General features: G+C 50.9%; 6 protein-coding genes across 6 annotated transcripts; 3 read left to right on the top strand and 3 right to left on the bottom strand.

The window, feature by feature from the left end:
- Positions 1 to 419: 419 nt before the first annotated feature.
- ALT_0641 (U3 small nucleolar RNA-associated protein 20) lies at positions 420 to 8,325 on the bottom strand (the record flags this gene model as incomplete). Its single annotated transcript, XM_033556100.2, has 2 exons — positions 420 to 6,906; positions 6,962 to 8,325. The coding sequence occupies 2 exons, from the start codon at positions 8,323 to 8,325 to the stop codon at positions 420 to 422; spliced, it is 7,851 nt and encodes a 2,616-aa protein (XP_033411991.2).
- A 477-nt stretch (positions 8,326 to 8,802) lies between these two features.
- ALT_0640 (CwfJ domain protein) lies at positions 8,803 to 10,526 on the top strand (the record flags this gene model as incomplete). Its single annotated transcript, XM_033556099.1, has 2 exons — positions 8,803 to 8,816; positions 8,867 to 10,526. The coding sequence occupies 2 exons, from the start codon at positions 8,803 to 8,805 to the stop codon at positions 10,524 to 10,526; spliced, it is 1,674 nt and encodes a 557-aa protein (XP_033411990.1).
- Positions 10,527 to 11,174: 648 nt separating this feature from the next.
- ALT_0639 (uncharacterized protein) lies at positions 11,175 to 12,285 on the bottom strand (the record flags this gene model as incomplete). Its single annotated transcript, XM_033556098.2, has 2 exons — positions 11,175 to 12,108; positions 12,167 to 12,285. The coding sequence occupies 2 exons, from the start codon at positions 12,283 to 12,285 to the stop codon at positions 11,175 to 11,177; spliced, it is 1,053 nt and encodes a 350-aa protein (XP_033411989.1).
- A 1,591-nt stretch (positions 12,286 to 13,876) lies between these two features.
- ALT_0638 (uncharacterized protein) lies at positions 13,877 to 14,930 on the top strand (the record flags this gene model as incomplete). Its single annotated transcript, XM_089599010.1, has 4 exons — positions 13,877 to 13,905; positions 13,961 to 14,497; positions 14,570 to 14,732; positions 14,784 to 14,930. The coding sequence occupies 4 exons, from the start codon at positions 13,877 to 13,879 to the stop codon at positions 14,928 to 14,930; spliced, it is 876 nt and encodes a 291-aa protein (XP_089456674.1).
- Positions 14,931 to 16,565: 1,635 nt separating this feature from the next.
- ALT_0637 (ADP-ribosylation factor-like protein) lies at positions 16,566 to 17,520 on the bottom strand (the record flags this gene model as incomplete). The annotated part of the gene is made up of 4 exons (XM_089599009.1): positions 16,566 to 16,839; positions 16,898 to 16,969; positions 17,026 to 17,088; positions 17,471 to 17,520. The coding sequence occupies 4 exons, from the start codon at positions 17,518 to 17,520 to the stop codon at positions 16,566 to 16,568; spliced, it is 459 nt and encodes a 152-aa protein (XP_089456673.1).
- Positions 17,521 to 18,789: 1,269 nt separating this feature from the next.
- On the top strand, positions 18,790 to 22,628 carry ALT_0636 (DNA-directed RNA polymerase I core subunit RPA135; the record flags this gene model as incomplete). Its single annotated transcript, XM_033556095.2, has 3 exons — positions 18,790 to 19,290; positions 19,355 to 21,794; positions 21,862 to 22,628. The coding sequence occupies 3 exons, from the start codon at positions 18,790 to 18,792 to the stop codon at positions 22,626 to 22,628; spliced, it is 3,708 nt and encodes a 1,235-aa protein (XP_033411986.2).
- Positions 22,629 to 22,901: the final 273 nt, after the last annotated feature.

Here is a 22,901-nt window from a genome sequence, read left to right as displayed (position 1 = left end):
GGCGAGAGTGCTCGGGGCATGCTCAATGCGAAACTAGAGGCGTTAGAAGGTGTTGACTTTGGTAGAGATGCATTGAGCATTGTTTGTATATATCTTCTCCACTTCCTATAAATGTACATTCAAATTCAACTAATGACCCTTGATAAGACTTTGGTATTTTAGCTGGATGGGCAAAGACACAAACCGTGTCGCGACAAGATATAAATAGATGGGCATAGTATTGCGGTTGCTGGGTCTAGAACACAATTGCATAGGATATCATTCATTTATATACACTGTTCCCAGCTCTTGCAATAGACAACATTATATCTCAATATGTACTCTATCTCATAATCCAATCACACTTTTTATATATCCCAACGCCGAGCCAGTGCAACAACATCCCAGTGAACAAACAAATCCAAACCAGACAACGGCATCTACCAGCCGCGTCTCTTTCCCCGTTGTTCCATTCCCTTTTCCTTGCGCTTCTCGCGCTTGCGGTCGTTTCGCCTCTTCTTGTCCCGCTCGTACTTCTCGGGTTCTGCTACCGCCTCAATGCGTCTCTTCATTCGACGACCCTCACGTCGCTCTTTGATGGAGTCCTGGACAGACGCCATCTGGGTGATGTACTCCGTAGTGCCCAGTTTCTTCTGAAGCAGGTCGAGGACTTCATGGCAGTTCGAGACCAGTGCCTTGTATGACTCGCGGAAGCGTTCATCTGACGAGCGAGGAGCGGGAATTGACGGGTCGGTCAAGTGTTGAAGAGGAAGAAGGATCGTGGGCAGCGAGGGCCGGATCTGATCGGTTTCAAGATGGCGGCAAAGGGCAGCGAGGAGACCAATGGACGCGCTCTTGGGAATCAGTGAATGTGCCTTAGTCGTGAGGAGTTCTCTGCGTAGAATTGAGGAGATCTGCTGGAAAATGTACTGGATGGCAGGCTTGTCAAAGCGCTCCGTGTGCCCGTTAACGTTTTCTTCGTCGCCTTCGTCTTCGTCTTCACTGTCGCTTTCGCTCAATTCAGCATCTTTAGACCCACTGGTGGGGAACACAAGACCGTTCTGTGCGCAACACCGGCCAAGGAAGATAACGTTGCGGACGGTTTGCATAGCAAGTTCTTCACTTATACCAGGAGTGCGGAGACAGCGGAGACAGGCGCGGATCAACTGTAGCATGGCGTCCTTGTCGAGCGCCAGACCTGTAGAGCCAACCAATGGAATCGACCCATAGCCATTCGCAGCATTAGTCCTGCCTAGATCTGCAAACCATGTACCGACAAGGTTAGAGGCGCAAGTCTTGACCCAAGCATGAGGGTAAAACAGGCACTCTCGAACAGCAGCCCAGATCGGACCGCGCTCTTTGGCTAGAGCCACAGCAGGGACGGCCTTGCAAAGCTTAGTAAGGAGCTGCAAGGCGAAGTAAAGCACTTCCCAATGTTCAGTCTCGTCGCTCTGAAGAATTGGCTGCATGATCTCGGGGAGGATTCCCATGACAAAACGGGCTTCTTTGTCCTTCTCTGTCTCCTCAACCTCGAAGTAGACCCTCATTGCTTGTAACCCAGTACTGGTCAGAAGAGGGTTTTCGGTTTGCTCGAGCCAAGACCGGATGGGTGTGAGCATGGACTTCATTTGTTCCCTGTCCGCTCTACTAAAGAGCTCGCCAAGTAGCGCACCTGCCATTTCTCTGCACTCAGGTGCATCGTCATTCGCCATGGCCATGACCACCGGCAAGAAAAATGTACCCACGATGTCTTGAGCCAATTCGGTTCCTGTCTTGGCCAAGAGCATGTGTACAGCTTCCATCACAGATTGACGACCTTCTTGGTGCTTGTAGTCCAAGTTCTTAGCCAGGAAACTCAGTTGCTTCGCCCATCGATTCTTGGCTTGAGGATACTCAATCAAGAAGTGAATATAGGTGCCGCGTGCCAGATCACGAGCCGAACGAGTTTGGTTCGTGACCATCATGGCTCCAATGTGGTCCATCAACTCATAGATTTCGGGTACCACAAACTTCCTGGCCATGACCGCGCGAATGAAGTTGAACGTCACGCCCTGGCGGTCTGGCTCTTCGATGTCGGAGACCAGACGTTGGAGGAGGTACGCCAGGTGCCCATCTCTGAGTTTAGCGCTCTTCCTCTCTCGCAGCATAGCCGACACTAACTTCAAGGACGCCTGTGCAGCCTCGGTGTTGGTACTTGGTGCCTCCTTGATGATCTTGACTGCTTCGGTGAAATAGACGTGAGCATTGTCATCAATATCTGCAAGAGGAAGCTTGATGATAGTCGACAACAGGCGAACAGCCGCGATCTTCACTTCCTCGTGGGCCTGTATTAACGAATCGCCGATGATGGGGATGAAGCCAGCCAGGTTGGTAGGGGTGAGCAGGGAGTCATATTTGTTGAGTACTGAGCGCAACACATCGAGCGAAAACCGAGTCAGCTTGTAGATATGAGAAGAGGTCGTCCCACGTTTGTCGCCTCTCTTTGCGCCTTTGAGGTTCACCAAATAACGTTGTTCACGAAACGAAACGGAGGGCTCTTTCTGAACTTCCGCCGGATCGCGATATGTCTCCTTGATGACTTCATAGCAGAATACGAGGATGTCACGGCTTTCAGCGCCTGGGTTCCTTAACAAACCCACTCCAATTCTCCGCAAGAGTTCGTCGAGTTTTTTGACCATACTAGAGTTTAGCTTCTCACGCAACAAGGACTCCAATGGCCGCAGCAGATTCGCAAGATTTCGGACAGTCGCATTCTTCGCCAGCAGTTCCATCGAATCATAACTCTTACTGCTCTTGACTTCCTTCATCTTGCTCACATAATCCTCCGCATCTTTCTCCTGGCCAACCACCCCAAAGGTGTCATCCATCACTACGGCACTGAGATCCGCTAGGCAGTAATCCAAGTCTCCTTGCTGGAAATCATCAGTCGTCGCCACGAGCATCGAGTGAACTGTAAAGGAAAGAACGTGAAGTTGATAACCCTTCGTGAGCGTGCTGCGAAGTTCCCTAAGAATGTATCCGAAATAGTTAGGACCCAGCAGAAGGGCAATCTCATTAAGTGTCTTTCTAGCGGTGTCTCGCGCGTCTTGAGATCGGCTTTTGAGAATGCTGCATACATCCAAAAGAACAGGAGGCAGACGAATTGCCATATCCCGCTCGGGTAACAGCTTCAGAAGCTTGATTGTAGTGATCGCAGCTGGTAGACGCAAGCTCATCTGAGCCTCATCTTTGTGGTGGATGAAGTCAGTCAGGAAAGGAATGAAATTTGTGGTCAGTTCTGTAGCGACCTTAGCAGGCGACGGCATAGTCCGAGCAAGGTTGCACTTGGAGGGCGCGGAGACCTCAATGCCTTCCATGCTGTCGTCGCCGGTCTTCTGAACCACTGTCTTTTGGCTCATTGCGTTGCTTAAGGCATCCGCCATTCTCCCTAGAAGCCTCAAAATGTTCTTTTCCATCTCAGACTTGCTCTGCATGTACCCACGGTATCTCCGAAAGATGGCTCTGAATTGGTTCCAGTCCAACCATTCTGCAAGGGCTCCGATTGTGGCAACGGCTTCCGCAATCAAATTGTGACCACCTTCATCGACTTCCTGGTCGAAAACAAAGTGTTCATTGAGTGGAATGAAAATCGTGCTGATATTCGAAGCCTGGAGACTACCCTTCGCTGCTTCGCCAGCAAGACGGCGGAGAGCTCGAAGACGGCGATGCTGTTGTATGTGGAGAATATTCGTAAAGAACGACGCCTCCTCGTCGTCACCAACGAGAAGCCCATGCATATCTTGCACATTTGGCCTGGTGGGATTCATTTTGACAAAGTAGCCAAGAGTAGACACGAATTCGGTCCGAACCAGCTCTGATTTCTGTCGGATTCCGCTCTGCAAAGCTGGGAATAGAACTTCTTTGACGAGGGGTTCAAACTCATCAGCGCCGGCCCCCTCTTCCTTGGTCGCTCTCTCAATGAACCGCTTCAGTCCAAAGGAAGCACTTGACCTGATAGCAAGTTCATCTTCATCCTTCACATGGAATAACATGTTATAGAGGAGGGGACGCCACTGTTTCGCATCCAGGGTCTCCCAAAGACTATCATTGATTTGTGCGAAGGCTTGGAGACGACGCTCGTAGTCAACTTCCAGTTTCTTTCTAGAGATCGAGTTCAGGTCCGCACAGAGCTCGGCCACTTTATCTAGAGCAGTATCGTGTTTCACAAAAGCCGCGAAAACCCTGGACAACACCTCTCGGTTCGCATCATCTCTGAAGTAATCAAACATGGACGAAACTGCGTCAAACACCTCTTGAAATAACTTTGGATCTTCCTCAGGGTTGAAGAGAGGCAGGAAGTGTTCGAGGATGCGCAGGAGACCAGACTTGGTTTTGGGAGACACTCTATCCGCTGGTTGACGCAGGAGATATGTCGTGATGCTCACCAGTTCCGTGGTTTCCTGGAACGATTCGACACATGGTGCCAGGAGAGAGATGGTCTGTACCCCAGATATCAAGACCGTACGGGAAGGTCCACGTTTCAGGAGGCGGCCAAGGTGAGAGAGTGTATGCTCGATATAAGGTGACAAGACTTCGGATCGAATCTCATCTGCCGAGAAGTCGCTCATTTCTTCTTTCTCTTCCAGCTCTTTTCCACTAGCGAGTCTGATAAGAGGGACCAGAATCTCGTCCATCACGTACACCTTGACCTCGTCGCGAGCAGATTCCACGCTGAGACAGTCGACGACTCTGGTGAGGACGGCATTGTTGTGGCGCACAAGATAGAAAGAGGACCTGGGGGCGGAGGCCCAGGTATGGAACAGCCTCAGTAGACCCGAAACTCCTTGAGCCGTCTCGATCGCGAAATTTTGAAGACGAGGGTTGATCACTTCGTCGAAGATGAGACGAATGTACGCAGACCAGTCTTTGTCCAGAGAGACGGCGAAGATCAGCTCAAGGCAACGGATACAAGTATGCCGGATGTTGCGGAACACGGTCAACAGTCTTCCTTCAGGAGAATCCGCAGCGATATCGGAGTGGTCTTTCTCTAGCTCTCGACAGGCTCTGACCAAACAGTATAGGACCGCGTCCATGGATCGCTGGGCATATAGAGCCATTCGGCTTTGCAGCGTGTCGAACACTGTTTCGATCATCCTTAGCAGTCCCATATGCCTCCTGGGGCTAACCAGGTCTCGAGCAAATGCTTCTTGGTTGACTTGCCCCTCTTGTAACAAGGAGACATCTCCAAGAGGACCAAACGATACCCGTATGAAAATTTCGAATTCGCTATCGGGGAGCTGTGACAACGTCCGCAAAATCGCCTTTCTGCGTCCAACTTGGCCAGCTTGGCCACTTGCACTAGCTTTCGAAATCATTCGTCCATACAAGAGGCGTAAGAGGACCGGAAGAAGTTCACCTCTATGGGCTTCTTCAATCAAGCTGTCGTCACCACCAACATGTACGAAAACAGAAAGCTCGTCTTTGAAGCGTGACTCGTCCAGAATGTTCAACAGATTTTCTTGGTACGGCATAATGTTCGGTGATTTCCAGGTAAATAGAGCCTTGAGCGCGGACTTTTGAATCTCTGAATTACCATGGCAGAGCAGTCCAAGAAGGGCGTCATGGACCTCTGATGCCTTGAACAGCACCCGAGGATTGGCAAACTTTCCGAGCAGCCCAAGGAACGACAACCGGTCATGGAATCCCCAAGGAATGTATGAATCGTCGGCGCTTTCGGCATCATCGTCATCGCGTAATGCCCACGCAAGGAACAGGGGGACAATCAGGCGCGATTTCTTCTCGGCGAGAGCAGGTGCTGCATTAAGGACACGCAGAGCATGGGTTCGAGGGGCCACAGGAACGACATCAGAGAGCTCATGATCTCTCTCGAACCCTTCCAATAGCTTTGAACTGGGCGGCACCGCAGCATTGAAATGAGAAGCAAGACGATCTTCAATATTAGCCGCATTGAAGCATTTAAAATTTCCAGTTGTATGGTATTCGGCCTCGTCGTCCGCTTTATCCGCGGTATCGGTCGAGCCGCGCTCCTGAAGCCACTGAAATGCCAGGTCCGAAACGATGTTTTCGCCTGCTGAATGCTCGCTGATCGACTTTAGCGCAGCAGCCGAATCCTCCCACAGCGGTGCCAATTTCTTTGAGAATAGACCAAAGCAGAAATTGGGGATCAACCTGGCCATCCATCGCTGAGAAGCCACTTGCGGGTAGAGGATGGCAAGCTTGCGGACATGCATCGACAGTACTCGTGCAGTCTGCAGATTAAGCGGGCTATCTTCAACTTCTATGGCCAAAGAAATGGGCGCAGGATCTTCTCCTGAAGCTTGTACCAACTCTCGCAGGATTTTCAACGACAACAATCTAACTTCTTGGGAAGGGCCCGCGAGGTTGGTAATTAAAACGTTTGCGAAATCTTCCAGCGCGGGTTGTCCGAAATCCAGCTTCGTGGAGCAACTCGACACATAAGCCAAGATCGCTTCGAGGAACGGTTGAACCCTCGAGTATTTTGCAGCAGCAGAGCCGATTTCACTCCAAAGGGCCGAATCGACACCTTCATTAGAAGCAGCCAAATTCACATAGGACTTAAAACCTTGGCCAAGGAAGAATTTTGTGGAGGTGGATACATCAAGTTCACTCTCGTTCAAGACGCGGGATAAATGATCATGAAGACTGCGAGTCATATCGGGTAGAAGAGAGGGTTCCGTGGTCAGAGATATGGCGCTGGGAAGCTTCGAATATGCATTGAGAAGAGCCACTTCAGTGGCACTGGGCCCATGGCTGCCCAGCATGTCCTTGATACGGGCCTTCCAGGGAGTTGGGCAGGTGACATAGCCAGGTTTAGAGACTTCCGAAGTGATACAACCTGCCTGGTTCAACCGGAGCAAAGTCAAACATAACTCGTATTCATGCTCTTGCCATGAGGAATTGACGAACCTAAGGCTTGGGTGTTAGTAGGTAGAAACATCAGCACATATGCAGTCTGACTTACTTCTGAAAGTAAGGAAGAACAACGCTATGGAATCTCTCCGCGCCCCATTCCGAAAACGTAGCACAGAACGAAAGAAAATAAGCCGAGAGCTGTTCCTTTGCGACAGCATCCATGAGCGGGCGCATGAACGGTAACATCTCGTCCATAGGAGACACCTGGAGTGCGTATGCCACGGTTGTCAGAAGTTGAGGGATCGAATCGGCATACGCGCCAGGCGCAGCCGAGGCCTTCTGAAGCAAGAGCAACAGAGTCTGGTGAACGGGCTTCCAGTTCTTTATACGTGACCCTTTGCGGGTACAAACACAGATGAACATCAAACGGCAGTACAAGTTTGCGTGTTGTTTGTCGGACTTCTTGCGATTGGCTTCGATATAGGAATTGATCGTCTCGACGATTGGTTCGTATGTGTCGGCAGTCGTATTGTGATTGACGTTAATAAGTACCCCGCTTACAACCTCGACTGCTAAGCTGCTGCGCAATTCATTGCCGGTCGGAGCATTATCAAGGAGACAGTTGAGAATATCGGTTGCGTTCGAGTGTAGCCCGCCTTTGACACCCTTGACCGCATCCGAGAACATAGCCATCAGCCCTTCCTTGTACGTCTCCACATCCTTCGAATCCGCAGCCGCCTGGTGCAAGTCGTCAAGCAAGAATGAAACTGCATGCTGTAATGGAGCCTTATTTTTGTAGTATACGAGTCCGGCCTTTCGAATGAGGAATGACATTGACTCGGCGGCAAATCTAGCGACGAATGGCTTCTGGCGTTCTTTTCCGAGGTAGGGTGTCATGATGCCCAGAAGCTGTCTCAAATCTGGGACAAGCAGACGAGAAAGAAACTTAAAGATCCATGCCAGGCATGTAAAGCTCCATTCGACAACCTCGACATCAGGATGAGTGGCTGCGACGGACGCCACGAGAGTTACGGCGGTAGCAAAGTGTTTCTCAAAGCGGACCCCCAGATCTCTCGCAAATTGAGCAAGCAGTGTTAGCAGCGGTTCAATAGAAAGCTGGTCCCTCTTCTCAATATATTCCACCAGTAATCCCATAATCTTGTCCTCGTGGTATAAAATCTGGGCAAGACTTTCACATAGCGGGTTGACTTTTCGTGCGAATTGCGAAAAATTGTCCGAGAGGTTCAGCTCAATCCAGTGGTCAAACGCCGACCGAAAATACGAAGACGTCTCATCTCCATCTCCTTCTCCTTCTTCGCCAAAGCTCGGACGGCGCACTCGATGAATCGGGTCGATCTTCAATTTCGCGACACGCTGAGAGAACGGTTCGAACCGATGCGACTTCGTTGTCTCTGTTCCTTTCTTCACACGCTTCACGGACGCTGTCCGTGAAGTTGATGATGTTGCCACCATCTTGAAGATTGACGGCGACAGGGAGAGCAACGCCGATAAAATCGTTGCAGTGTTTCTGTCGAGAAACGCTTTCGTAGTGCTTGTCAATACAAGGGAAAAAAAGTTCATCGGCGGCCGCAGCAGAATTGTTCCGGTGCGGAGATTAGCGTCGGCCTTAGGCCGGATTGGCTCTAACCTAGTCTGGAATAGTACAAATAACACGTGAGAGCAGCGAGTCTAAAGCTCTAAGCTTCTTTAGGATCCGCCTTCGAGCCAAAAATGGTGATGTCGATGTCTTCGCTGCTGTTGATGTCAAGTATTCAATTACAACAAGGATTTTCTCTTTTGCAGCAGCATAAGTAGATTGGCCTATTTACCGCTACTCCAGCAGTGTCAAAGGAGATAAAGATTTCTGCTTTTCTCAGAGAAACAATCTTTCTTCAACTATGTTGATATTAGCTGTTGCATCATAGGGTTCAGAGTATACTTAATTGAAGAATGGCTTCGAAAATGTAAGTTATTCTTTCTGCAATTGGTACTCGGTTTGCTAACGGAGATCTAGTGTTGTGATTGGGAGTGTGAACTGTGAGCTGCGCGAAGTGTTCACCAAGCTCGCCAAGTTACACGTCAAGCAGAACTTCTCAATCGCGATCATTGTTGGGGACCTCTTCGGAGATTGCTCGACGGAGCATGAACTGGATGAGATCACTGCCCTGTTGCAGGGGAACATCAACGTACCCCTGCCAACTTACTTTGGGTTAGGCAACCGACCCCTTCCCACCAGGATAGTGGAAAGAATCGAGGCGAACGACGAAGTTTGCCCGAATCTGTACTTCCTGGGCAAACGCGGTACTCTTAAGACCGCGGAAGGCATCCGTCTTGTTGCCCTTGGTGGTAACCTCGAGACAGACAGCAACGCAACCAACAAGTTCCATCCCGGCTATACAGAATCTGACGCCCGGGCACTCTATGGAGCCCACAGTGCGGACATCCTGATCACTCACCAATGGCCCAAGGGCATCCGAACCGGGTCCGGTGCGCCGTTACCGGAGGGTGCCAAGGTGCCCGAGGAGGTGCAATGCATCGCGGACCTCTGCTCTACCTTGAAACCTCGATACCATCTTTCCTCGTCTGATGGATTCTTCTACGAGCGCGAGCCATTCTTCCACATGCCATCAGAGGATAACCCGGACGCCAAACTCCTCACCCGCTTCATCAGCCTGGCATCCTACAGCAAAACATCCAAGCAAAAATGGATGTACGCCTTCACTCTGGATCCCAAGGCCCCTGCACCCCTTACCATTCCCGTCGGCGCTACTGCAACCCCTCTGGCTCCCATCCAAGTGAAGCGAAAAGTCCTTCCATCTCAGCGAGAATCCTACCACCGCTTCGCCGGCACCGAAGAAGATCACAGCCGGCCGCGCAAGCGCGCCCGAGCCCCTCCGCCAGGGCCGGAGCAATGCTTCTTCTGCCTCTCCAACCCCAACATCGCAACCCATCTCATCACCTCCATCGGCAACGAAAGCTACCTCACAACCGCCAAAGGACCCCTCTCCACCGCCAAAACCTTCCCCTCCCTCAACTTCCCGGGCCACATCCTCATCATCCCCTTCACCCACACCCCCACCCTCTCCAGCATCACCGACCAGACAGCCCGCCAGTCAACCTACGCCGAAATGCAGCGCTACCGCTCCGCCCTGCACGCTATGCTCCAGCAGCGCAGCAACGGCGGCCTCGGCGCCGTCACCTGGGAAGTCAGCCGCGGGTCCGGCATCCACATCCATTGGCAATTCCTGCCCGTCCCCGCCGACCTAATCAAACGCGGCCTCGTCGACGCCGCCTTTAGAGTCGAGGCCGAGAACCTCAACTACCCCAAATTCGAGCGTCCCTCCGCAACCGCCGACCCCAGCAGCGAACCGGGCGATTTCTTCCGCCTCTGGATCTGGGAGCCCCCGTCCGCCTCCGCGGCGGAAACTGAGAACCCCGACGGATCGGACGGCACCACCACCACCGCCAAAGGAACGGAGACGACGCTCCTCCTCCCCCTCGGGCCGGAATTCCGTTTCGATATTCAGTTCGGGCGGCGCGTGATGGCCAAACTGATGGAGTTGGAGAACCGGATGAATTGGAAGGATGGCGTGCAGCCGCAGGAAGAGGAGGAGGCGGATGCTGCTGCGTTCAAGGAGGCATTCAAGGAGTTTGATTTCTCGTTGCAGGAGTGAGTCACTGACGGGCGTTGGTCTTTTACTGGGTTGGCGGTTGTCCTTTGCGCCCATAGACTTTGCTAGCGGGTTGTCTGAGTAGAAGATACCCCATGGAGAAAAGTAATTACTGATGGTGACATCCCTCAATTCGGGGTCACATTAATTGGGGCCTTGTTTTGGGGTCTGTATATCTCGAAAGACGTATTTACTACTGTGTCAAGTTTTATATTTGTTTTTGACTAGGTCAGATAATTTTCCATCTACCTAACCTAACAGCGATCCGTATCAACTGGTAATCAACCATGAATAGAATGGTATACATCAAAGAAGAAGACATCAAAACCCAGGCCCAAGACAGTCATTCACATGTGGTCCAGGAGTAATCGTGAGAAGCAGAAGGGATAATCCGAGGCGAACGCTCCGTCATGTAGCAGGCGGCCGTGATTCCCATAAGACCGAAAAGTAAGTAAAAAAAAAAAAAAAAAAAAAAAAAAAACCCCTCCTTGAGAGTATGGGCTGGCAAGCATAAACGAGCAAGGCCGTAGGCTTTTAACCCAGAATGATCATACACATCACATATATCCGAAATGGGGTCACAAGCTTTTGGAGAAAATACAAAAGGAGACAGGACTTATTCAAGGGTCCCTGCGTGGCTCAGTTGATATGCTAAACATCCCGATATGAGTTAGGTGCGGGCTTTCGCCCGCTTTGTAGGATACTCGGGGGCCGGCCCGGGTCGCTCACTTCGAGAGGAACAGGATTCGTCGCCGAGAATGGTGGAGGTGGAGATGTAGGAGGGTTCGGGGACATTCCTCTGTATGATGGCGGCATGCTTGACATGCCTGGGGAGGGTTGGCGGTAGGGCAGATGACGGGGCATCTCAGCGGAAGGTGACAGTGCTGTAGGCATGTTTGAGTACTGCGTTTGCGAGCTGTAAGGAGCCGGGTTTCTGGGCATAGGTTGCGAAAAGCTCTGTGGAGAATAGTCATGATATGAGCGATCATAAGGGGAGATTGTGCCCTGATTATAGGGCCCAGAGGAATCATGGTTATACTGGCGCTCGTCATCGTAGGGCGAAGACGCGTGAAAATAGCCGGGAGAAGAAGTCTGCGTTCTAATGGGAGGGACGCCCATTTGCCCAGGGCTATTGAACCTCCCAGGTGACTGCACTCGCTGATAGTCCTGGTGCGCGGGATTCAAGGGCTCCATCTCCATCGTATCCTGATGACTGTTATCCTCCACTCTTCTGGTGACAGCATCATTCCAACTCGGCATCGCAGGCAGCGCATCCTCATTCACCTTGGCAGGTGCAGGGCTGGTTGGCGACTCGAACCGCGCAACCTGGGCTCCACGGTAAACCGGAGGACCTGGAGGAGCACGATAACCATCGTTTGCCGGCATCGGAGGCGGCTGATGATAGCCCGGGTCATCAAGATACTTCGCTCTTGGAGCTTTGTTGCGAGGGGACGGGCAGCAACACGAGCAGCACCGGCAACAGCCCGTGCAACACTGGATACCGCAGCATAGACAATTAATCACGCACGCAATCACAGAGATGATGATGACTGCGCCGATAATGATACCAACGATGACGGGCCATCTGATTTAAGCTCAGTCAGCACATCGAACTAGATGGGACCAGAAACCGCGCAACGTACTTGCAATAAGTTTTTGCCATGCACTTGTCCCAACTCGAGAATGTATCCGGCGCAGACTTGAGGTCGCCGACTACGTCCCGTGCCCATAGTGAGAGCGAGGGGCGATCGACTGGACTCATGACGCAGGTTTAAGAGGATTATCTATCCTCTGTTGCCCCTGGCAGATAGGTTCTTCCACAGATCACAAAAATTCAGGTGTTCCCTTCTGACGCTGCACTACTGGTTGCCTGGCGATTTAGTGCAATCCAATGCGACAATGCCAGGGCGAGATAAGCGGACGGGGAAAGAGGTGATTTAGGTCGTACGAGGCTGTCATAGATCGCTGGAAACTCGATCTACAGCAAGAATCCGGCGATAGAATAGTTTCAGTCAAGTAAGATCTCAGAAGATCGCATGTCATCCGGCGTCAGGGCAATTCGCCGGTCTGTGGTGGTTAGAGCAAGTAGGCAGCAAGTAATCTCGACTGCCGAAAGAGCGTTGGAATTGGATCTTAGAGAGGTTGATACTCGAACAAGAGTATATACACAAGCCTTTGAAACGTAGAGAATGAATGGATAGGATAAGAAGGATCGAAGATGAAAGTAAGGCGAGTCGAGTTGCTGACGAGATGCGTCTCAGACTTGATGCACACCCGCCTCCAAGTATCTTATCCGACAGCCGAGTGCAAGTAACCCCTCCAAGTGGTCGTATTTTTAAAAGAAAGTAAGAAGGTGAAGAGGCGAATGAAAAGAAAACAGCAGAACCGAAGGAGTCATAAGTTTTTTTTAAAAAAAAAAAAAAGAAGATCTAGAGGGAAGAAGAAAAAAAGCATTGACTTGGGAAAAAGGAAGGTTGGAAAAGAGGAGGCAGAGGGATAACGATAGGCATGATTATCACGCGGGGATCAGCAATAAATCATACCTGTAGAAAGAGGTAGGTACCCGTACTCCATACACGGACCGCCTATCGCAGCAGACGGGAAAAATGCTGACAGGTGCCGTGAATGGTTGGTTCAGTCGGTTGGAATGGGCTAAATAATGTTAACCAAAGGTTTACCAACGGGAGGATTAATCTCCCATCGCACGGTTCGCACCAGCCAAGAACTTCTACTTACGAGGGTCGGCAAATGTTTGCAGGCACATGGTTGATCGATAACTGATAAAGTAATGGTACTCTCCACCGGGTGTTTGCCCTTGCAAATTTGTCGATCGCTCATTTCATTCGGCTGTGGATTTCAATATAATTGGTAGTTGTGATCCACAGAGGCTTCGAAATGGAGGATCTTCTATACGAAGTCAAGTCTACGAAGAGCATGATTTACGTTGTTCTGGATATTTCCGATGGAGAATAGATAGGTATTAGCATCCTACTTTGTGCGCAAGGGAATGGAATGCCAAGTATGGTGGTAAATAGTACGATCTGGATGAAGTACTGCTCCTCCGAGGAAGGCTGGACGTGGCAACAGAATATATAACGGAAGCACTTGACTTCATGCAAACAGGGAAGAGGACATTCTGTATCGCATAAATATCTCTGATTAAATAAATTATAGCACATGAATTTCCTAGGACGGGTATGATGGATACTGAAAGCTCCCATGAAGTAAGCCCTGAAAGTCACGAGCGCGAGATTTTCCCTTTAGGTCATGGAATTAAGAATCGATGTAGAGACGAAATATAGAGACTCATGGTAACATCATAAAGTCCTTCACAACTGCAGACCTCGCCAATTATGAAGGAAAGAGCGGAACGAGAGACAAGGTATCCCAACACTGCCGAAAACGCCGAAACGAACAACAGTGCTCCCTGACCAAAGAATCACTCAAGATCTAGCAGACACCAATGCTCCTAGTACCAGTGCACGCATTCCGCAGCAACCTACACCTTCGGTCCGTTCTGAGGTGGCGGCCCTGGCGGAGGCTGGTATACTCGGTCACCTCCGGCGTTATAAGCGTGCGGTGGTGACTGCAGCTCGATGCCCGTTTGTTGTCCACCAAAGTAACCATGTGTCTGCGGTTGAGGTGTATACTGCGGTGGCGGCTGATGTTGATAGTAGGGATCTCCGTAATATGGCTGATTTGGCGGAGGAGGGCCTGGAGGAGGTGCAAGCCAAGCGGTCCCGGGATGAGGCCGGAGACCGCGATGGCGACGACGACGAGCGTTATAACATCTATCAGAAGCAATTAGCTGATATTCATGACGCTAGGGAGAGAGAAGACGGTGACATACGCAAGAAGGAAGAAGATTATGAAGGCTGCGCCGACGATCACAGCAAAGGCAACCCAGCGGCCCCAGCTATACCAGGCGCTGTCGTTGCATCTACCAGTCCAACTATCGTAATAACTAAAAGGCAGTTAGTCACTCACTCGACTTGAATGTCACAGGCCTCGATGGAATAAATACTCACCATGTTTCTCGCTGATAGAGGATCCCCATGGTGGTTGGAGAACCTCTTCGATTCACGGCCTGGTGTGGATGACGTAGATCAGGCGGTGGACGGAGAACTCCTGCAACCGTCAGATACTGGCGGTAGACGGTCGTACAAGGAAGAATGCGAGTCAAATATGCTTGATGGGAGTGACAAGAAGGTATGTAAGGGAGGAGAGGAGGAGAGATTGAAGACGACAGTCTGGTAGCAGGTACTGCGTGAAGTTTTTAGAGAGCTGAAGGCAGCAACAAAAAGAGTGGGCGATGGAGAATGGGCGAATGGCCCGGGTAATTATGGGGACGCTCCGCCGATCGGATTGGGTGTTAAGGCTGTGGCTGTGCCCTGGCTGAGAGCCTGAGACAAATCCAGAGGTACCTAGGTACCAAGTGACTCCTCGATGGCTGGGGTGACTTGGCGTTGATTATATTACTACTCTAAGCTAGAGGCACCCTAGCCATACGAGTATAATTCATTTAGAGGATGGATAGTCACGAGATCGTTGTCTTGGACGAGGAGGCGCAGACAAAGAGTAGCCCAAATTGACTTTGTAGATTATTGGCTGCTTGTCAGACTTCTAACAATCACTGAACTTGTAGAGAGGTGCACATAACAGAGGATAAGGCAGGTAGCTACATATGAGGACCGCCATAATGAGCGCCGAGCCCTAAGAAATAATAATAAGCATCAAACAGTCTTCCAGTAGTTGTCCCTCGGAGCTTCTAGAATATCCACAAATTACCACTTTTCTATGGCTTCACAATCCATCTGCCTCCAATTGTCCTTCTTGTTTGCCACTTGCTCTCTGCGTCCTCTGTGACTGCATATACCCGTCAACCAACCGGCGTTAAAAAGTTCCCGACTTCAGTCTGACTGTCACATGAGATGGGTCCGCAGAAGAAGAGAGTCAGAAGTTGTCAGTCCTGTATAGACTACTTCTGAATTTGGGTCAATATCGTTAAAACGACTCATAGGACATCGATGTACCCCGGTGGCCTTGAGCGTCCGCATTGGATTATCGATCAAATAAGACCCGGACTATCTACTCCGTACTCTAAAACGGATACTGTCAGCATCGATGAGTGGACAGTTCAAGAGTGGTCAACTCAGTGAACTACTAAATAACTCTACCTTTCTTGAACAAAGGACGCAACAAAACCTGTAAAGCGCACGGTTTACAACTAGAGACTCTCGTCAAAAACCTACAACATCTAACTCGCGATTTGATGCCTTGTTCCGCCAACCATAATCCCCCATCTACCTTTTGACAGGGAAGGACCAAGATACGATGGCAACGCCTGTCTCGCGAGCTTGTGGTTGGCGGGGCTGGATTCGCTGGAAGCCCACGGCAGGGCTTGTTTAGTTCCCGTCTTCCCATCTGCAATGCCAACGCATCAGTTGGTGTGTGTGTGGTCAGTGGCCACTGTTGGACCTCTTCAGTGACAGCCATAAATAAGTTGGCTGGGTGTCGTTATCTCAACGCGTCTTTAAATTTCTCCTAGCGAGGTCGCCTACGCTCTCAGAAAACTGCCGAGTAGCGCTGGCCGTTCGGGATACTTGATTTTGCGCTTTCGCAGTGCAGCTATATCCTCTCTTACAGGCATTCTCTGGACCTTTACTGCTTTGATTAGGTTCTTCTTGATGGAATCAAATCAAGATCGCAGTAGAGGGCTAGCTTATTGTCAGCTGATCCGATGCCCCCCCGCCCAGCTAGACAGAACAGATATCCTTGGTGATGATACAAAAAATGGCTTGTTATCATTTGACAATAGGTGAGAACATACTTGTCGCAAAGGACTCCAAAACCGCGCAAAGAAAAAGGTCAATCGCTCCATTCATGTGCCTGGATCACATCATCACGGTCATTACAACTGAGGCGCGAGCCGATATTATGAGAATCTACAAGTGTTTGGGTTGAAGACGAGGATAAGGCGAAAGATGATAACGAGAGTCTGTGTTGTTAGGCCGTCACTGCAGGCTTTATCCCGCATATATCTCATCTGCTTGCTCTGGCGATCAACCAGTGCAAGACGGCGTCGAGGTTTGTCTCCTCCTTGGCACTGATTCCATAGCAGCTCACCTCACGGCGCGTGATGGACTTGAGATCCATTGCGTCTATGAGTTCGTCAACCGACAGTTTGTCCGGAAGGTCGGACTTGTTTCCCAAAACCAACAGAGGAATGCCGTCAAGCGAAGGTTTTTCCATCAGCTCGTGGAGCTCCTCTGTTGCGACGGGCAGGGCGGCACGATCTGCCGCATCCACTATATACCTGCATCAAGAGTTAATCATGGCTGGCTTGGGGTCAACGAACGAACCTTGATACTTACACAATCGCATTAACCCCTCGGCAGTATCGCTCCCACATTGGTCGAAACCGCGGCTGGCCTCCGAGATCCCAACTGTGTCAATATTTAGCTGGATGAATGCGACACCCAGAGTACTCTCGGACACTGACCACTTTAGAGTCACATGGCCTTTCTGGACCCGTTTCGTGTTGAATCCGATCGTTGGAATCGAGCTGTAAAGGCGAGGTTTAGCAACCCAAGACAAGGACAGCCCAGTTGTGGCCAGGCCAGGTCCTACGCGCTCCAGACTTACTCTACAGTGAACTCTCCTCCCTATCGTACTCGAACACTCCGCATTAGCATTGACGAATAGAAGAGAAGGAAACTGTCTGGTCGCTTAAGAGTGAAATAAAGCATACCGCAAGCACCCGCAACAGCGACGATTTCCCCGCATTCTGCAGTCCGATCATCGTGACATCCATCTCCGTCGCCCTACATTCGCAACATACATTTACCCCTCTTAGCAAGCCGAACCATTCAATGTCTTTGCGGGGACCGGGCCGGGAGAGCTATCGCCGACAGGGCGAATACTTTTTGAAACCGCGGCCCACTTACCAGAACATCCTCAGGAGCCAGTCATAGATCGTCCGAAAGATACCCGCCATATTGTGGATACGTCAGATCACTTCTTCTACTTCGGATAGAGGTCAGGAACCAAGAAACCGAATCAGTTGTGGTCAAGATCAGGATGAAAACAGGGTGCGTGCTGGGTTGGTGACAAATGACGAATGGACGTGGATATAAGTCGAGATCCAAGGCCCTGGAGACTTGGATCGAAGCGCGGGAAGTGGGGGTAGGCTGAAAGTCAGCCTCTTGGTGGTTTAGTATATTTGGTAGCCAGCTACCGCAGGAATGGTGTAGATGGGCTAAACCGCAGTCGAAAAGTTAAGGCAAAGTAAAAGCAAATAGTAAATGCGCGGGAGCAATAAGGAAAGCGGCTTGTGGAGAGACGCCCAGAAGGTTCGGGAGGATGAGGACACAAGGTCGAGCAAGTGGCTGTGAAGGGACAAGATTCTGCTAGAGAATAGAGCGCCAAAAGGAGCGGTAAGTCTTCCAGTAAATTTTGTAGTTACAAGCCCCAAGGAGATGAAGGTTAAAAAAACCAAAAGGAAATCCTTCTTGATACTTTGCGTTTTGGTGAAACTGAATTGCTTGGGATCTATGTGCACGCATGACCGACTCCCTCTGCGCCGCGGTGGAGGGGAGCGCTTAGCTTAGTAGCTCAATCAGGTCAATGAGACAATAATTTGGAATGGACAGGAGTAGCAATGTTAACAGGTTTAAATCTGATATTGACACGCATTTACCCCCTGATAGTCATTTAGACAGGTGACTTTTTGTCGTACCAAAGTGATTCATTGTGTTGTACTTGAGCCATCAATCAAGCCTTGTTATTATTGTGTCATGGGAAGTCTTTCTTGCTGTCTCCTAGAAAAGTCTGCCTTATTGCCTAAGGCGGCATCTGTGCTGCAGGGTGATCCTTGTGACGCTTGGCTATAATGCCCAAGGCAGCAAGGCACTAAGGCACATATCTGTCTCCTCTATCGGTATCAGCACGTGATGATATGTGTCCGTTGGTCCACCTCGAAAAATTTCCAGCATGAACGAGGTCTCCGACAGATTGTTCCGATCGACCTCTGCGACGCTCTGTCCCATACATTCCCTCGAGTCCAGTCTACATCGATTTTAGGACGCTTCTCTGGGTGAGGAATGGGACATTGAGTGTCCATATTGCACTTTTTTTTTTTTTAATCTCGTTGGGGCACGCATCCGGACTAGCCCAGTGCAGTTGAAAATCTTCTGTCGATTCCTCCGCACGGGTATAGTCAAGACAAGCAGAGAGGGAGGCACGGAGTGCCCGAAATTTTCCAAAAATGGCTCCTTCAGCGACTGATACCAATTGGTCCGTCGATTTTGATACCATCCGGCGGCACCAGCTTTTCAAGAACCCCCCCAAGGACCACACCGCATTTCCCTCGTTGGCGGCTGCCATTCGGCCACACCTTGACTCTTTCAACGCGCTTTTTGAGGGTAGCAAGGTCCTCGAAGCGGGTTTGAAAGACATTGGCATCAAGACCTTCTTGGATGGAGATGCTGAGACCCCCGAGGAGAAGAGAGCACGGAAAGCGGAGGGACGCCGACCTCCGAAACGCAACAGGCTTAATGTCCGAATCAGGGAAATCTTCCTTGAGAAACCGGCCATTCCCGCAACAAATAAATTCGCTACTCGTAACCGAAATATCTACCCTTCAGAAGCCAGAGAGAGACATGCTACATACCGTGGGAAGCTGCGCGCGAGGCTCGAGTATCAGGTTAATAATGGAGACTGGATGGAGTCGATCAGAGAACTTGGCCAGGTGCCCATTATGCTGAGGGTAAGTGTTTGAAATAGGAGATATCTAACTGCTTTTTCGCACACTAACAGCATTTGAAATCTAGACCAATCGATGCCACCTGGAGAAGGCGACTCCCCAGGAGCTTGTTCAGCACAAAGAAGAGTCGGAGGAACTGGGAGGCTACTTTATCGTCAACGGTAACGAGAAGCTCATCCGTATGTTGGTTGTCGGCAAAAGGAATTATCCCATGGCAATTGTCCGTGGTTCCTTCGTTCGTCGCGGTCACACTTACACCAAGTTCGGTATCCAAATACGATCAGTGCGCTCTGATCAGACATCGCAGACGAATGTTCTTCACTACCTCAGCGATGGAAACGTGACCTTCCGATTCTCTTGGCGGAAAAACGAGTACCTCATCCCCGTTATGATGATCATGAAGGCTTTGGTCGAAACGAACGATCGCGAAATCTTCGAAGGCATTGTCGGCAGCGCTACTTCCAAGGGTGTCAACAATACGTTCGTGACGGACCGTGTGGAACTGCTGCTGAGAACATACAAAGCCTACAACCTACATACCCGTTCCTCCTGCCGAGCTTATCTGGGCGAGAAGTTCAGGCCCGTTCTTGGTGTTCCGGCAGATATGTCCAACGAGGATGCTGGTACAGAGTTCCTCCGCAAAATTGTCTTGCCTCATCTCGGTAACCAGAATGTCACCGAGACCCAAGACTATGACAAATTCAAGTTGATCATGTTCATGATCCGGAAGCTGTACGCGCTTGTTGCTGGAGATTGTGCCCCAGACAACCCGGATGCCGTTTCTAACCAAGAAATCCTGCTCGGCGGTTTCCTCTACGGCATGATTCTCAAGGAACAGCTTGAGGAATGGATGAGATCCTTTGGCCCTATCCTGAGAGATTGGTCCAATCGCAACGGTGGTGCAAAATTCACGGATCCAGCTTTCGAAAGAGATTTCTTGAGCAAGATTGTCAAGAGGACTAACGAGAACATCGGTGGTAAGCTGGAGTATTTCCTGTCGACTGGTAATCTCGTCAGTCCCACGGGTCTCGATTTACAACAGGTGTCTGGCTACACTGTCATGGCGGAAAAGATCAACTTCTACCGATTCATCAGTCACTTCCGAATGATTCACAGAGGTAGTTTCTTCGCACAGCTGAAAACAACCACTGTTCGTAAGCTGCTTCCCGAGAGTTGGGGCTTCCTTTGCCCGGTTCACACACCTGATGGAGCACCCTGTGGGTTGCTAAACCATCTTGCTCACAAGTGCTTGATCGCCACAAGCGATGTCAACGTCTCTCATCTCCCAAAGCTGTTGGTGCAGCTTGGTGTACGATCTGAATCGTCCGTGGCCTTGGAAGACAGCGTTACGGTGCAGCTGGATGGCAGAATCGTTGGATACTGCTCACCCAAGCAGGCCCGTATGATTGCGGATACCGTTCGGCACTGGAAGGTCTCGGGTACACACAACATCCCACGAGAATTGGAGGTCGGTTATGTTCCCAATTCGAATGGTGGCCAATATCCTGGTGTCTACATGTTCTCTCAAGCCGCCAGAATGTACAGACCTGTCAAATACCTACCTCTGGACAAGCTTGACTACGTTGGCCCCTTCGAACAGCCGTTTATGGAGATTGCATGCTTACCCGACGATCTTGTCGCGGGCGTGTCCACGCACATTGAGTTCACACCGACGAACATCCTGTCCATCGTCGCCAACATGACACCTTTCTCCGACTATAACCAGTCGCCCCGTAACATGTACCAGTGCCAGATGAGCAAGCAGACGATGGGTACACCCGGCACAGCGATCGAATACCGTACGGACAACAAGCTGTACAGATTACAGACTGGTCAGACGCCTATTGTACGACCTCCGCTGTACAACGCATATGGATTAGACAACTTCCCCAACGGCACGAACGCGGTCGTGGCCATTATCTCGTATACAGGTTACGACATGGATGACGCCATGATTATCAACAAGTCGTCGCACGAGCGCGGCTTCGGGTATGGTACTATTTACAAGACGAAGATACACTCCCTTGACGACAAGGACTCGCGACGCAGCAAATCCAGACGCGAGATCACCAAGCTCTTTGGATTCGCTCCCGGCGGAGAGATTCGGGCAGAGTGGCGGACTACTCTCGACGAGGACGGTCTCCCTCATGTGGGTGCCAGAGTCAAGGAGGGAAGTCTGATTGCTGCATGGCATACTGTGCGCTATGATGCTGCTTCTGACTCATACGTGAACGTTGACGGCATCACGCACTTCGTCAAGTACAAAGACGCAGAAGAAGGATACATTGACAGCATCCGGATCATGGGTGCCGAGACTGGTTTGGAGCCGTGCCAGGCACTGAGCGTCAAGTACCGTATCCCCAGAAAACCTGTTATCGGTGACAAATTCTCTTCTCGTCACGGACAGAAGGGTGTCTGCTCCCAGCTCTGGCCTGCGATTGACATGCCGTTCTCGGAGAGCGGTATCCAGCCAGATCTGATCATTAACCCTCACGCCTTCCCTTCTCGTAAGTTCTTCTTTCCAGACCGGTTCCATTGCATTCAATGCGACTTGAGAGACTAAACTCATTGCAGGTATGACCATCGCCCAAATGATTGAATCTATGGCCGGCAAGGCCGGAGCTCTACACGGCCATCCTCAAGACTCCACTCCCTTCCAATTCTCGGAAGAAAACACCGCGGCAGACTACTTCGGCCAGCAGCTGCGCAAGGCCGGCTATAACTACTACGGCAACGAGCCCCTGTACAGCGGTATCACGGGCAAGGAATTCGCCGCCGACATCTTCATCGGCGTGGTCCACTACCAGCGTCTCCGACACATGGTCAACGACAAGTTCCAGGTCCGGACAACCGGTCCCGTCAACCAGCTGACCGGCCAGCCCGTCAAGGGTCGTGCCAAGGGAGGTGGTATCCGTGTCGGAGAGATGGAGCGCGACTCGCTCATCGCCCACGGCGCCGCCTTCATACTCCAGGACCGCCTGATGAACTGTTCCGACTCCCAGCGCGCCTGGATCTGCCGCGACTGCGGCTCCTTCCTCTCCACCCAGGTCGCCGTCTCATCCGCCGGCTCCAACAAGGCCCGTCTGGCCGCTTCTGCCGCGGCGGCCGCCAAGAACGCCTTCGCCCAGCAGAGCGGTGCGCCGGGCATTGTGCGCTGCCGACGCTGCGCCCGCGAGGCTGTTTTCGAGGACTCCCGTGCCGTGGTGTGGGAGGATGGAGACGGCCGTCGCTACGTCGGCGGTGACAATGTCACTATCGTCGCTGTTCCGGGTGTCCTGCGCTACCTTGACGTGGAACTCGCCGCGATGGGTATCAGAATGAAGTTCTGGGTTGACAATTAAGTGGGCAAAATAAAGGATGCATATACTCCACGAGGTACGCTGAGCTCAGTCAAAAAGCATGTGTATAGAGCGCTTGAGCATTGTTTTGTCTTTTTGTCGCCTTAGGGTGTTTGTATTTTATGGGATACAATCTAGAGTCTTTTCTGATATACTGTTTTGTCTTGATCTTCTGTATATCAAGACATTTCAGGATACGAGGCGCAGCCTTTTGTCTATTGTATTCTAGATTTCATTTCCTCGATGGTTTGCCTATTTCGTACTATCAGGGTAGAT

The sequence above is a fragment of the Aspergillus lentulus genome, assembly GCF_001445615.1.
Source record: "Aspergillus lentulus DNA, contig: Alt01, strain: IFM 54703, whole genome shotgun sequence".
Lineage (NCBI taxonomy): Eukaryota > Fungi > Ascomycota > Eurotiomycetes > Eurotiales > Aspergillaceae > Aspergillus > Aspergillus lentulus.
The sequence above is the reverse complement of the archived record's forward strand: the minus strand, read 5'-3'. Positions and strand labels throughout refer to the sequence as shown.